Source organism: Cyanistes caeruleus, chromosome 9 (genome assembly GCF_971803275.1).
Source record: "Cyanistes caeruleus chromosome 9, bCyaCae1.hap1.1, whole genome shotgun sequence".
NCBI classification, from domain to species: Eukaryota; Metazoa; Chordata; class Aves; order Passeriformes; family Paridae; genus Cyanistes; species Cyanistes caeruleus.
In genome coordinates, this window is record NC_141709.1 from 19250808 (window position 1) to 19266134 (window position 15327).

A 15327-nucleotide genomic window follows, 5' to 3' on the forward strand; every position below is an offset into this window, starting at 1 on the left:
GTTTTGGTCCATACAAGCTATTATCGATCGTTCCTATTAGAAATTTATGGTAAATCTGTGTGCATATGGGTATATATCTATATGGCATTCTGACATTAATGATTCATATTTCCTTTCTACACCATCACCATTATCAAAAGCCAATTCATTGGTCTGGACTGCCTGAAGAATCTGCATCCTTATAACTTCAATTTTTGTCTTGCTGTCCTGAAGCATCTGCTGAGCTGTGGCAAGAAGTTTTCGATCCTATTAAAACAAACAGACAAGTTGAAATCATAAACTTCTTCATGGAACAAGACACACTGAACGTTTCAAAACACACATACTTAGGAACAAGAACTAAATCTATGCATTTCATTTAGTATAGCATTAGGCAAACTAACCACATTAGGATATTAGTGGCAATTAAGTTAGGACAGAGGCATTGGTTGATTAAAGACTGTAAGCCACTCCCAGGGAAACTGTATGTGCTTCAAGGTGAGTAAAGGAGGTATGATCTAGAAATATGTGTAGATTAATATTTTGTAATCTGATAATAAAGAAAGGAGAAGATATTAAGTGCAAAATACCTCCAAAACTATGTAGAATGTCTCAAATTTACTTTGAGTATGATAAAACACTCTTGTAATAGACAAGTTTGCTAGACTAAGCTCACGTAGTAGTTGTACTATTTAACTTGAGCTGATTAGCAATATTGAAATTAGAAATACGATGTTGTTTACACAGCACATTAAATCTGCAGTACATTTTTCTGAACAAATGAAAGCTGAAGATTTTTTGCATTAATAAATATGGAACAAACAAGGGCTACTTCATTAGCTATTTCATCAGCAACCTAAGTACAGTGCAGTACATTTTAATCTAAATAAACTAAGATAATCAAGTTTCATTTTCAAAAGCAGTATCACAAGAAGCTGTTTAGAAGAGAACATTCCTAAAGATGAACTTTCATAAACTTCTATGGCTGCCACGTGGCTCTCTCTCTATGTTCTGGGAATTACCAGACAGCTTAAAGGTGATCTGACTTGTAGTAAGAGCAACAAAACCAAGATATAAGAAAATTAAGGCAGTGTGTTTTCCCTGTCCATGCAGTACCAATCTATCACAGTAATTAACAGCAGTCAGGGCAGATATGTACTATGCTTGTTACAGCCCAAAGGGGATTTTGGTTAACTCGTTTTTGTAGCCACTCTACAACCTCATTAATGAGTTACTTTCCCATGGACATAGTTAATAATTGTATTTTTAATTTCATAATGAAGTTATCAACTATTTAAGAAGTTAAGGAAATTAAATTCTTTCCCTTGCCATAACCAAGAGAAAGAACTGCAGTGAAGTTCAGATCCCAGAGCTGGAAATACCGGCACCATGAAGTATACTGTAGGAAAAATCCATATGCTGAGAAATTTACCTTCACAGAGCTCCTCTATAACCTTGCACCTTCACCTATTACTTATTCAGATATTTAATGCTGCCCTATGTTCTGCAGGGTAGATACACCAAGATCTACACATAATAAGACTTTGGTTTCATGGAAAGAAACAGTCGCTCCTCTGCATCCTGTAGTTTCACAACTCTTGATTTTAAGTTTTAGTATTAATCAACATTTCAGGGAAACAGCATAGTTTTTATATTTTAAGATTCCATGTTACCTATCCAATTAATGATCACACTGACTTCCCTAAATCAATACTTTCTAAAATACAGATGTGAAATTTTGGAATAATCACTGACTTTAGCAGAGTACAGGATTTAAGTAACAGACTACAAGTCACCCTAAAATCCTGTTTTAAACCTTATCCATGCATCTGATCCATCCATTCTGATGTATAAATATGCTGGAAGTGTTTCTTTGTCTGTATCTTCACTTTTATCTTATTTTTGATCTTTCTGCTCTTGATTATCCCTCACAGTCTCTTACTGGAATGGATTTGCTTGCTTAGGACCAGCGTTAGCCCTTCAATGTGTAGAGTGGAGGCAATCCAGCATTACAGAGACAGCCTTACGTTTTAAAGAGACAGAGCATCACATCCTCAGAATCAAAATGTAGGTGTAATGCTCAGCAGCTCTCTTAGTGTTGGAGGCTGAATACAAAGTATTTCAATGCATCTTCTGAGTACAGAAGAACTGACAGCGCCTGTAAAACTGATCTGCAAAGCTGTCATGGGATTTCAGAGAACCTACACACATCCAAGGAAAGATGATCATTATCTCAGAAATGTTAAAGTCCAAAGAGGTTGAGCTGAATGTTACTGAAGCAAGTAAAATACAAATGGAAAAGCTTCCCTTGAGATGATGGCTTTATTAACAGACTGCTTTTTCATTTTTAGAAAACAGATTATCACCTCCCTCCATTAAATTTAGGTCTCAAAATACTACAACATATTTGAAATTAGATCATATAGTACACTTGAAGAAAGGTCACAAATGAGTTTATATGTTTAAAGACGGTCCTATGACTACTTTTTAAAGAACTACCAGATTAATGGGATTGGATTCAAACTTGAGATTTTCTGCCCATTTTGCCCACACCATCCAGATGCTTGGATTCTTTTAAGTTCTGCTTTTCAAAACATAATCAGCATGCCCAAGCCTAAGGTTCAAAGTTGCCAAACTAACTCAGTACTGAGCAGAATAAAAAAGAAAAAAAAAAAAAAGAGAATGAATACCCACCATTTCCATCCTGTTTTCTGAAGTGGCTGGTAATGCTTTTGTGCTTTCCAGCTTGCTCTCAGCCCAGTTACTATATAGTCCCAATCTGGTTGGCTCATTTAAGCATTTACCAATCGCAGATACAAGATTCAATCATAGATTTTAATTACATGCCTCAATCTAATGCAAACCAGAATTTATCTTCTCTACCTAGTCTGATCAAAGCCTGCTAACAATGTCTAATATTACAGCCTGAGTGTTTAGTTAAGTTTTTCAGCCTGTTATAAGGTTACTTACCAAGGGTTTATTAGAAACCTAATTAATCTATGTCTTTTGATCCATTTGGGTCAGCTAATTATTAGTTTTAAGTGTACCTGATGTTAAGTACATGGCCCCAGAGGATGTAGACTCCAAGGGTTTCCAGGAGCTGAGGGACTGTGGTGGATGGACAGCATTCCCAGGACCTTAGTCATAATGTGCACTCCAGATATTTCTCCTATTTGCCCCTAGCTAGTATGTTACAGGTCACTTGCAGATAAGGCTACCTGGGACAGAAGGAACTTGATGGCACCTCTGGTCCACTGAGTTTAAACCCATTTTCTGGGAGAATGCAGTGCTCCCTGCTAATTTTTCAAGGTATAAGGCAGTCATACAGTAGGCAGGCACAAAGTGATCTGCTACCACCTAGCCCAAATTCAGTCCAAAACATGAAGTTCCTTTCCAACACTTTATGGTTAAAATCAGTAAGTAAAGTAAGTAAAATAAGGGGTAGCAATGTAATTCCCGGATTCCTACTCTTCTAGCCAAACACTTCCTTTTAGTAAGTTCACTGACCCAGATGGGTCCTCATCAGCTAAGACCTTAAAACATTTTGACTTTGCTTACTGCTGTCTGGACACAAATATAACTAACCAAGCTACTACACACTATTTGTTGGATCTACTCTTGTGTTTCCCTTTAGTCTGAAAATTAATCTCCTTAATGACTTAGTAAAAGCAATTGAAAAGAACAACTTACCAGTAATGAATGAAAGGTGAAGAGGCAGGTAAGTAGAGGATCTTTCCCTCTCTTTTTTCTCATTTGAGAACTATGACTGCCTTATACACAACAAAATGTGTTGTTGGGGTTTTTTTTTTGTTATTTTCTGGATTTGGTTTTGTTGACTTTTTGATTTTTTTTCTTTGTTTTCTTTAATTTCAGAAGTTTGGATTGTCTTTCACTTTAGAGAACCTTAGAGTATGATGAATTTTATTATACAGAAAAGAATATGTAATAAGTCAAAGCCATTTAGAGGTTAGCAAACACTTTCCCTCCACCTCCTTGGAAAAATTCTGGTGCTATCAAGAGAGAGTGAGTGCAAGTATTTAAAATTCAGATATAATAATAGGTGTGGCTTAATTCTTAATTTCACTTTATTCTCTCAGTTGCTACCTCTAGATTACCACACTTCCACAAAAAGAAATTATTTCAATGTGTATTTTATATGTATGTGCATCAATGCAGATTATGACATCTTTATCAGAATACTACACATCCTACTGAAGCATTTGGCACAGACCTTTTACTGCTAACTACAACTAGGTGACAAGTTCAATACAGGCAATACTGCCTTTGTTGTAATTATTATGTACAATGATAATTTACAATGTTAAACTAATGGATCTTTTTTTTTTGACTGGAGCTAGGAAAAACACCAGACACCAGTCAGTCCTACCCAGCTTTGCTGCTAAGTGAATCCCACATGGTCAAAGATTACTAGATGTACTAAATTTAGTAAGCCGGATTTATTATTTAGGTTGAACTGCATCTGCACAAACCAATAAAACAATCACTTCAGTGGATATCAAACCACAACAAAAAATGTTACAGTAATTTGTAGCAGATTTGACACTGTTTAATAAAAATACAGCCCAAACTAAAAATACTAGAGTTGCATACTGTTTATACATTGTACAGCAATGTGAAAACCCACACTCATTTAATGATCTTTAAGCATTCTAAAGCCTTACCTTTGAGGAGCCATTTGAGTACATCTGTATCATATTTTCTGCTCCCTGTTTTACCTTCAGTTCTATATCCAACTGCTTCTTTAAGGCCATCAATCTGTTGTTTGTAGAAAACCGAGGATCGCTATTTGGAGTATCAGGAGTGCTAGGACAATCTGTGAATTAAAGGTAAGACATAAGCATGCAGAAAAAAACCAGGAAGAAAACAGACAAACCACTCCCCCCAACCCACCTGACACTCTGTTCTATGAAGATTAAACAGAACTAGAACATCATACTTGAGAATTAAGAGTGACCCTCCTGTCCAGAGCTACTTTGCAACAGTGCTGCAAATACGCCTTAACATGAAAACCTCCCGACTGTGACTCCTACACATGTCCTAATTCACATGAATCACTTCCGGGAGCGGGCAAACAGGCAGGTTTGCAGCTAAGCCTATTTTTATTTCAAAGGAGATTTAATTCTTCTAGAACATCTTGAGTCAATTTCAAAATGCAGTTTTCCATTAAGCTTTCTTATACTCCCAATTTTAAAGTGTTTTAACAACAAATTTGGATAATAATATTAGATCCTAATGAGCACTGTCTGAATACAGATCTTGAGTAGATCTTCATCCATTTTAGTGTGAATACTGCAGACACTGTTTATGTCAAAATTAAGAACAGATAAAGTAAGCCTTTTCCTTATTGCAAAGCAGATTGTTTTCTGCTCTGCAGTCATAACAGAAATCTGGGGTAACTGGATATATAGGCAGACAGGTTTACCGAACAACTGATTGGAAGGAGAAAGCTTTTTCATTTCACAAGATTACTGTGTTTGGGTCTCCCTCTTGTTGGATTCATTTCATGGAATGCAAGTTATTTTTATCAATTAAATTATAAACTCAAACTCCTTAACTTTTTGTAACCAGTCTATTATATGACTTCATATTTCAGCTTCTGCAACACAAACAGTAAACTGAAAATAAAGTGGCCATTGGACTATTTCCAACACATCTGTCCTTAGAGCTAACTATCTTCCCTAACAGTCACAGCGACTTCTCTTCCAACCTTTTGCTAAAAGAGGACAAGTTATTTTCACCATAGTAATTTAAAAAAAAAATAAAAAATTTCTTCTACACCAACTGAGAGAATACCTTCTCTACGAAGAAAGGGCACTGGTCTCCTGGAAGACAGTATTTACTGAATGCTTCCTTGTATTAAAACTAGTATGAGGAGTCAAGTTCCTGAAAACATAGGCAGTGCACTAGTAACTTACAAATTTTTACTTATGACGTGTCAAGGAGTGATGTCTTATCTGCCATTTCATATTTCTTCTGTAAAAGCTCCTGATAACTACTTTTGGAGATTTAATACATTTTGCTTCCAAGTTTGCTGGGTAATGTCCTCCTAAACTGTAATCTTTGCTGAGGCTACATACAGATTCCATTTAAGGAATTTTAATTTCTTCTCCTGCCAATTCACTCTTCAAGCCACTTCAAGGCTCTTACTGCATCCTCGCTACTTAAAGGTAGGACAGAAAATACCAGATGTTAAAAAAAAATAAAAATAAATCATCTGCATTACTCCTTAGCTGTTTGTCATTGATCCTCTGCTCATTATTTTGGCTTGGTTCCCCTGTGAAACTGCATTTGAACAGCTTTACCTTAAATCTGTTCTTAGTAAAACAAAGATTAACAAAATGCTTTGCTATAACTTATGTCTTCATTGTCAACTAATCCTCATCTAATAATCTATTCAAAATGAGAGCACACATGAACTTGATAGTCACAGTGTCAAGTCTCCTTGTAAAGTAGATCCATCATAAAAATGAATATGTACTAACTTTAGATATATGATGCAAGCCTCTACCACTTAAAGATCCTGGCCCTCTGATGATCCCTGTGTAGGCTGTGGGGCTCCTGAAGTCTGTTTTCACAGCTTTTAAAGATGTACACAAGCAGCCTTTCTTTGCATTAAAACAACACTCCAGTTGCAAGTTAAGGACTAATTAGAGATACCATGTTTCAGGCTGCCCAGGCAGCTGTTATTATCTGCCTTTGCATGTCTCTTCTGTGAAGGTGTAACCACACCACTTACCTGGGTCGTCTCAAAAGTTGGTCTGTATTTGTGGGTGTAACTTATCCTCTACTACTTAGTTAAAATTGCTGTACTATAGGCTTTGCTTGTAACTAATAGCAAAGGAAACTTTTTTGCAATAGGGACTAATTGCCGGGAAGAAGTAATTTTTTGCCTTCAGGCATAGCTCCTCACTAAACCCCCAAATATGGAACATGTCTCTTAACATACTATGTTTTTGAGAAAAATAAAAATGTTACCAATAGCTTCTCAGAGATGCTTTCCAAGGGACTCTTTCTACCATCCCCCCAAACAACCTCCCCATTACTACTCAGTAAGCAGCTCGAGGCAGCTTCTTATAGAATTCAGATTAATTTTTAAATCAGCCAGACAAACCGGTTCTATTACAGAAAGCATTGACAGTCTTAGCACCAACACTACAAGCTACATCTGCATTATCTGCTTCCTTTTCTCTTTGCTCTGAAAGGTTGTAATGACTTTGCATGGCTAGTCATCTCAGATTTATTCGTGTAAAGCACTTTACAGACAGGGTCAAATCTCCTCTGAAGGCATTTAATTATCTTCATAGTACAAATAAGTAATAAATCCATCCAGGTAATTGCAATCAATGGGATTTATGTATATGCCTGAAGTTAAATAAGAGTTAAGTACTAATACCAAATTGATACTTCACTCAAGGCAGGGGATGGGGCTAGAAGAGATTCTCCAGTTTGCCCCATTTGTTGGTTAATAAGGGCAGTACAAGACTTGCCATTTTGGATACATTCAAGTACAGCTTTGCATTGGACAGCAAGGGCTTTGCTGGGATACAGGTTGGGACTCCTAGGTACAAATATTCATCTTGACAGTGAGTATCAAGTGAAGTAACAGATGCATTTCAAGAGAACTTGACTTCAAGCAAATAGACATCATCTGAACAACTATCAATGTTGTTGATTTACACTAGAGAGTTTTGTGCAGCTTGTTAGCACACATCCAGGCTGCTGGAAGAGCTGCAGTGCTGCTTCCCCAGCACCTGAAATATCCTGTTTTCATAAAAATATACTCACCAGAATTAGAATAATAGGGATGATTTTTTTTTTTAAATATTTGGATTACATGAAGACAATGGCAGTTTTCAGTCTGAAATGCTTATCTGAACTTTGATCTCTTCTCTTCTGAAAACCTTTTCAGTTTGAGTTTGCACAGTGCTCACCAGCAAGGACTTCTTGCTTCTAAATTGCCTTTTACCATCACTGCCATCTAAGTTGTATTTATAAAGAGTAGTTATGTAACTCTACTCTTCTGAGACTGCTGCTCATTCTTTTGGGATCTCCTCCCCAGATGCTACATATGCTATTTCTTCAGTAAGCTCAGTGTGAAATCTAGGATCCCACATAACTTTCTGAATTTGGACTCCCAGATGGTACTGCAGCGTGCTGTTTAAGTACGCAATTAGCAGCAAGTACCCTTCGGTAAATAGTTAATTTTAATCTTATTTGAGGATATTTATTTGCAGTTAGCCTCATCAGTGTCATACCCAACAGAAATACCTGCAATGCATTTAGGCATTGCTGAAGGGAGGAAGATAGATGCATTGTCAGGATTTTCTCAGGGAGTCAGAGGCTTGGATCAGCACTTGAACTAAGTCATCAGTACGTCCAAGGCATCAGTCAGCATTTGGCACTCAGAAAACATCCACTGCTAGCCTCCTGGAAACTTCTGAAGTTCAATTTCCATTAGGTAACAGCTAATTTTAACTACTAAAAACATGACAGGAGACTGTTTCAAATTGCATCAATAGTATTATTCAACACTGAGGTTCCCAAAAGTTGCCATGAAATTTCTATGGGTATGAGCTTGTAGGTGGAATCTGCTGTCTAAAAAGTCACTACCTACTGGTTGCTACCTCTACTGGTTTCCAGAAATTTGCCTTATGTGGACACTTTGGTGTCCAACAGATTAACCTAGTCATTTTTAAGAACAAGGAAATCCCCCAAGCAGTCAGCTAATTATATTCTTGAACAAAATAATTCCTTTTCTTTGCAATGTCTGCAGCCAAATTTGATGTAAAGTGGATAGCTTCCATGTCAGTTAGGAGGATGGAAGAAAAGGCATGAACTTGTCTTTGAGTTAATTTTCTCCATGTTTTATCCAGTTTTGTCAATTCACTCAAAGGCTTTCCTATCATTTGCACCTCTCTATCCCCCTTAACTTCAGCTCTATGAAACAGACCAATTTCGAAATTTACAGATTTTCTATGTATTAGCTGTATGTCTAATTAAATCAATAACTTGCTGTAGGTAAGCTATTTCAGTCTTACACCTCCCTGAGTCATATTAGAAACCAGTCTATACTGCTACTTTTTACAAACACACAAGATCACCAATTTAATCTCTGCTACTGTGTAGAAGTATGTTTTCTAGACACAAAATTTCTTCATCTCTAAAACACAAGTAATCTTCCTGTGACACATTACATCTCAGACTTTCAGCAATAATGGTTGCTATGCTTGTCCTACTCATTTTATGTTGCTGGATTCTGCTTCACTTTTAAGTGTTGACCTACAAATTTTTAAATTCCACATCCTTGTATGACTAACACACTGCACAAAGGCAGACTTGAGTACAAAGTCCCACTTCTAAAACAAGTTTAGATTCATCAGCAACCCCTATAAGGTAAAATACACCTGTGTTATGCTAAAAGTTGTTTCTGAATCACATACACACTGTCAAATCTACCCTCACATGCTGTAATAAAGCTGTTTGACAAACTGCACTTTCTGATTAAAGTTTAGTATCAATTCTTCAAATAATTGTGAGCTTTCAGCTTTAGGCAAACTACCATTAAACCATATACACTTGCTTGGAATGGAATGTTATTAACACATATTTTTCTACAGTAGATTCATTAATGCTACATTTAATAATTTCAACATGTATTGATTACACTGTGCTGATTACAAAGTAGTTACACTAAAAATTAGTGGCTTGTTAAAAAGTAATAGAAGTTACTGGCCCATACCATAAGCAACAGAAAGAGTCACAAAAGCCTGTGTAGCATTTCTCAGTTCTAGATTGGAAGCACTTCACAAACCTAAGTTCATACCCACTTTTCAGATACAGGAACAAGGGAAGATTAAATGACTGTTCTAAGTTACCAAAATGGTCTTTCAACCAGTTAACAGAACAGTCAAAAAATCTTTAGAGTTTGGCCTGACAAGTCAAAGAGATCAGGTCAATGAATCTCAATCCTGATTTTGCTACTTAGAATCTGAAAAACCCTACACAGTATATTCTGTTAGACAGGGAAAGCTACAGGGCTTTAAAACTGAAAAGTATTAAAGTACACAAAATAAACACGGACCGTGACTCCCACAGCTCTTGAATCTTCTTTACCTTATTTTCAGCATCATGATCTGCACAGTCTAAAAATTTTCCATATATTTCCTTCTCACTTTAAAATAACTTGTTACTAAGTGACCAGAAGAAGGTCAAACACAAGCTAAAGTGAAAAGCAGTAACAACAGATAAAGATAACCTCTGGAAACAATGCACTTTTTGGGGGAGCTCCCATATTCACCCGTAAATTGCTATTAAATTCGTTGCCTATCCCAGCAAAAGCAAGAATTCCCAAAGTGAGGTATCTGTGACTGAGGTATCTTATATCAGATGGCACTGACCTTTAGGGTCAATGTACTTCCTTGGCATCATGTGTGAGTGTGAGAATGAGCGTGTGTGTGTGTATCCACGTGCACACACACACAGTTGGCAAGTAATAGCTTTTACATTACTAGCTTTATTTTGCAAAGACCAAGCTCACCAATACCTTAAGTCAAGCTTAGGACTTCAGTATTAAAAATCAAAACATCACCAAGATGACTTGCAGCCATTAGACTCAAGCCAGACAACATTTACTGATAGTGTTCCCCCTCCATGAACTACTGACCATGAATGAGAAAGGAGACAAGCACTTAAATTACAAGGCAAACATTACAAAAACCTGAAGCACTTCTTGAAGTGTTTTTGTGTTTGTGTAAACACAAAACTTTGGAAGGTGGGTGCTTCCAAATCTTTTGTTGAATGAGCGGTATTAACAGAATTAAAGATTTCTTTTTTTTTTTTTCTCAAGAAGATTATGCAAAATATTCTGTTAAAATGTGTCTTGAATGGGAATATCCAATGTGATATTTTACAGAGAATATAAAGATCCCAACAGAGATCTTTAATATGCAAGTTTTTTCTTGTATATTTCCATGATTAAGACTGCACTGCAATGGAATTTAATAACACAGTCCTAAGAAGTTTATCATGCATCAAAAGCATTAAGAAGCACGTAAGATCAACCATGATCTTTTATTCTTTGAATCTCTCCTGCATTTCCCAAATCATGCACAATGACAATATTGCTCATTAACTCATTAAGATAAAAATGCTGCACTAGAAGGGAGCATTCCAACAAGAGTATTTCTGTGCTCATCCACTTTGCAAGTTCTACTGCTAGATGAATTTTGCAAATTGTATCTGCACAGATTTCTAATATTTGGTCAATACACAGTTTGCATACAATTCTTTTTCTATTCCACTCTTCCCGTTCTTTTAAAAGCCACACTCCTGGAAACACTGGAGCAGCTTTTCATAAACCTTAGCTGACATGAAACAGAATGCTTCATGCCTACCAAAAGCCAATGGCTATCTAGAAACATACATTATTGTATTCATTTCCATTTCATACTGCAACAACTTTGCCTCACTAGTTCCAGCTGTGTCCCTGCTCCACCTCTTGTATCCTCACACAAATCAAATGCAAAAAAAAATACTGCACAGGCCACCATGAACACTTGAAGACCTTTGCAGTATGTTACTGGGCCAGAGTGAATTGCTGACATCACCTGCCAGTATTTCTTAAATTCTCACTGTAACTGACCTTTCACAAGGATGCTGCAGACTTTTATTCTACTGCCCAAGCTTCCATAGGCTTGGCATTACTTCAATGGCTCATGCACATGATTAACTTTTTGCCAAGAAGAGTCTGTGCAATGTGAAATCATCAGGCTGGCAGTATCTCCCAGGCCATTCCACAAAGCTGAAAGAAGACTGTTTACTTTCACAACATTCCATCTTAAAATACCAGCTCTGGTATTTTTAAAAAATACATTCAAAATTAGTTTTGACTCACTGCCATACGACAGAAAATACTAATTAAAACCATTAACTATAACCATTCTGTGAAAACAATTTCAAATTGTCTTTAAAATGGTAGATTTGCTGTGGAAAAGGCTGAAGATTTAACAAATTGTAAGAAATGTCACTGTAAGAAATGTTTGATAAGTTAAATAATGGCGCAACAGAAAAAATATTTTCTAAGTTAAGTCTTAAGTTTAAAAATACCAAAACCCAATAAAATTATAATTTTTTTTTTTAATCTTTCAAAAATGTTGTAGTTTTTCCAGCATTGAATAAAAGAGTGCAAAAGTGCATCAGTGCCGATATCTATACTGCAATTCAGAGAAAGACACTGGAAGAGTTCATGAAATTTGCTTTCACACAGTGAAAAGCTACTAGGAAACATTACAGTGACTGAGAAAGTATTTTAGTATGCTAAGAACTGAAAGTGAAGAGCTCATAGCCCATAAAATACACTGTTCTCCAGAAAATAATTAAAACTCAAAGGTACTGGATACTGATTTTTGCATCAAAACAAAGAGACATACATAAGTAATAAGCTCACCAGCTACAGATCCGCTCGTTCACAAAGCAATTTTTTCAGGTGAAATGGGGAAAACTTATCTCAGCTACAAAGAAAAACTGATTACACAGTAATGTACGGTACCTGCAACATCTTCGAGATCTGTTACAACAATGTGTGCATTTAGCTCCTGTAACTTATGATGTAAGTCTTCTAACTTCTTATTTGATTTTTTCAAAATGTTGTCCACATAAGCCAAGTTCTTTTTGTCCGTTGTGACCTTCCTCAGGTTCTCTGCTCCCTCCTTGATTTTAAGTTCCTTTCTTATTTCTCGCTTGATTTGGTCCTTTACTTCATCCAGCTTCTGCTGTACCATTGTATCTGAGAAGTCCAACTTCTGGCCAGTACTCACATTCTCAGAGGTTACAAGACCTTTGGCATCCCCCTAGGAAGAAAAACAGTAATATTATCACCAGGCAACACTGTTTCTGACAACACACACTTACAGTGCCCAGCACTCAGGTCCCTGCACATTAACTCTGTAAGGCCATTCACTAACCTCAGCTTACACTCACATTGACCTAAAGCAACAATACCACAAGATATGACATGTTAACTGGAGCTACATTTTACAACAGATTTATTTTAAATTTAGTGGCATCTTTACTATGCCTATTTTTAACACCAAGAGATTTAAATACTTTTGGATTTGTCATGGCTGCTTGCATGGCAGTTATATGCCTCAGAGCTAATGAGTCATGTTTGTAATTTTATAGATTTAATTTATGTTTTAATAGACAAGATGGATAGAGGAAAGAAAACTAACTTCTCATAATTATAATCTATGATGAAATTTTATACATTCTTTATAATAGGTGCCTTTTAAAGATTGTTAAAAAAATAATGTAGTGATGTTTGTAGCTGTTTAAAGAAATACTGGCATATCTATAAAGATTTGTCAAGTTGTTACTAGAAATACATTTACCAGGTTTTTTTATTTTTTTAATCCTTCAAGTAAAGCCTTTCAGTTTAAAAAATAATAATGATTAAAAAACCCAAATCTTACTTTCCTGTGCAGGCAAGCTAGGCTGCAATGGAAAAAAAAAAAAAAGTTGCAATGATGGGACAGGAGTTGGTGTAGTAAGGGAGTAGGGGATGAAGTCTTCAGACCCCCAGCACACAGGGGGTCATAATTGTGCCTACTATACATTCACATATCACTGAGAAGTAAGAGCACAAAAGGCACATGATAGAATCTACTCTAGAATCTAATCTACAATTAATCACATATGTGACAAGATTTCTGTGCCTTATGCACACACCCTGGACAATGAACAGACATTAGGTCCTACCCAAAAAATTTCAGGTAGAGGTAAATGAGTGAAGATCAAAGAAGGGTTCTCCTGAACTTGAATTTGATCCCATTCTAATTCAGAATTTATTTAATAAATGAGTGTCCTGATTTGCACGTAATTACCCAAAAGACAAAAATTCCACCAAATTTTCTTAAACACTATGATGAAATTGCCTTGACTTCTGAAAAACAGGGAGGACAAAAAGGTGTTTTAATTAAAATGTTGAAAGTTTTTGTCATAAAATCAGTTATCATCACAGTAAACAGTAGAAGAAAATGTTCTGGAGGGAGCTCAAGGAGCAGAGCATCAGGCTAGTAAACGGAAGATTGTCAGAACACAAAACCACTAGAGATACTCTGCAGTAACTTGGTTTCCAAAAGAATTTGGATCATGAAGGCTGTGCCTGGGCCCTGCATGTCAACAGATAATCTTGGTCAAACTCTTTCAATCCATGCTTATTCCAGCAATACTATGTTCCATAAGCAAGATTCAACCTACTATTCCTCAACTATAATCTCACAAATTTCCTGAATCTCTCATTAAATTTTTTCTACCCATAGCTTCTACTTTTAGTACAAAGAGTTAAGAACTCAAAGGTTCTTAAATATTCAAAGTAGTCAGAAGTGCCATCTTGCCACAGAATTTGACTATCAGTAAAAAAGAGAACAAGTAAGCAATTTAGAAATTACAAACTGAGTAAAAAATGAAAGGGAAAAAAAACCATGCAAATTTACTTTAAGTGCACTTGTGAGTGCTTTTCTGTCAGTGCAGATTAAAATAAATAATTATGCATATGTAGACAGGCTATTAATAGCTGTACTGGGAAATACATGACATTGTATCCATATACAGGCATATAAAATAGAATCAATTTAAAAAAATAGAATAATCAATAGCAATGAGCAACTAGTACAAAGGTTCATATCCATATTGAAGGAAGCCAACCACCACAAGTTGAGTGCTTAGTTGTGAGAAAACTGAAACTGAAAATAAATTTATGAGAACTGTATGGCAAACTATTTAAGTAGTAAGTATATCCAAATCAGATTAAGATCTTTGATTTTCCTGTTTGTCTAACACATAAAAATTAAGGATGTCAAACAAGAGCATCAATATTAGTATGCTACTACTCAGCCTTTAAAAAAAAAATTAAAAAAAAATATTGTAAATAAAAAGCATGTATTTTTACAGCACAGTTATTCATGCCTTTTTTGCACACTTTCTAGAAATAAACTTACCTATCACCTGCTTCCTTAAAGCAGGATATTATACTTTTTAAAGTTCAGAGGAAAATGACAAATGAGAAATGTAAAAAAACCCAAATCAAATAACAAAACCACCAAAATCCACTCTAAACCCACAACAAAACCTTTATTCAATGCTGTAATAGCACCTGAAGTTTGCTAAAATTATGCCAGGAATGTACACTTCTCAAACAGAACAATGTAATTAAGATATAAATAATTCAGAAATATTATTCACTGGGGTTTATCAAAGAGACTTCAATTAATTGTTCATCCATTGAACAATAATGTATTTTGTTACAGAGGTTTTTATCCCTCCAGAAGC

The 15327-nt window shown here is 35.8% G+C and overlaps 1 protein-coding gene across 4 annotated transcripts in view; it reads right to left on the bottom strand.

Moving 5' to 3' along the window:
• Positions 1-15327, bottom strand: part of PKN2 (protein kinase N2) — a 55324-nt gene that overhangs the window by 18149 nt on the left and 21848 nt on the right. For all 4 annotated transcript variants that reach the window (XM_086841520.1, XM_086841518.1, XM_086841517.1 and 1 more), the window contains exons 2-4: positions 12548-12848; positions 4662-4813; positions 129-246 (exon numbers count right to left, since the gene is read on the bottom strand). In XM_086841520.1, the coding sequence (XP_086697646.1) occupies positions 129-246; positions 4662-4813; positions 12548-12848 (571 nt within the window). The remainder of the gene's footprint in view (positions 1-128; positions 247-4661; positions 4814-12547; positions 12849-15327) is intronic.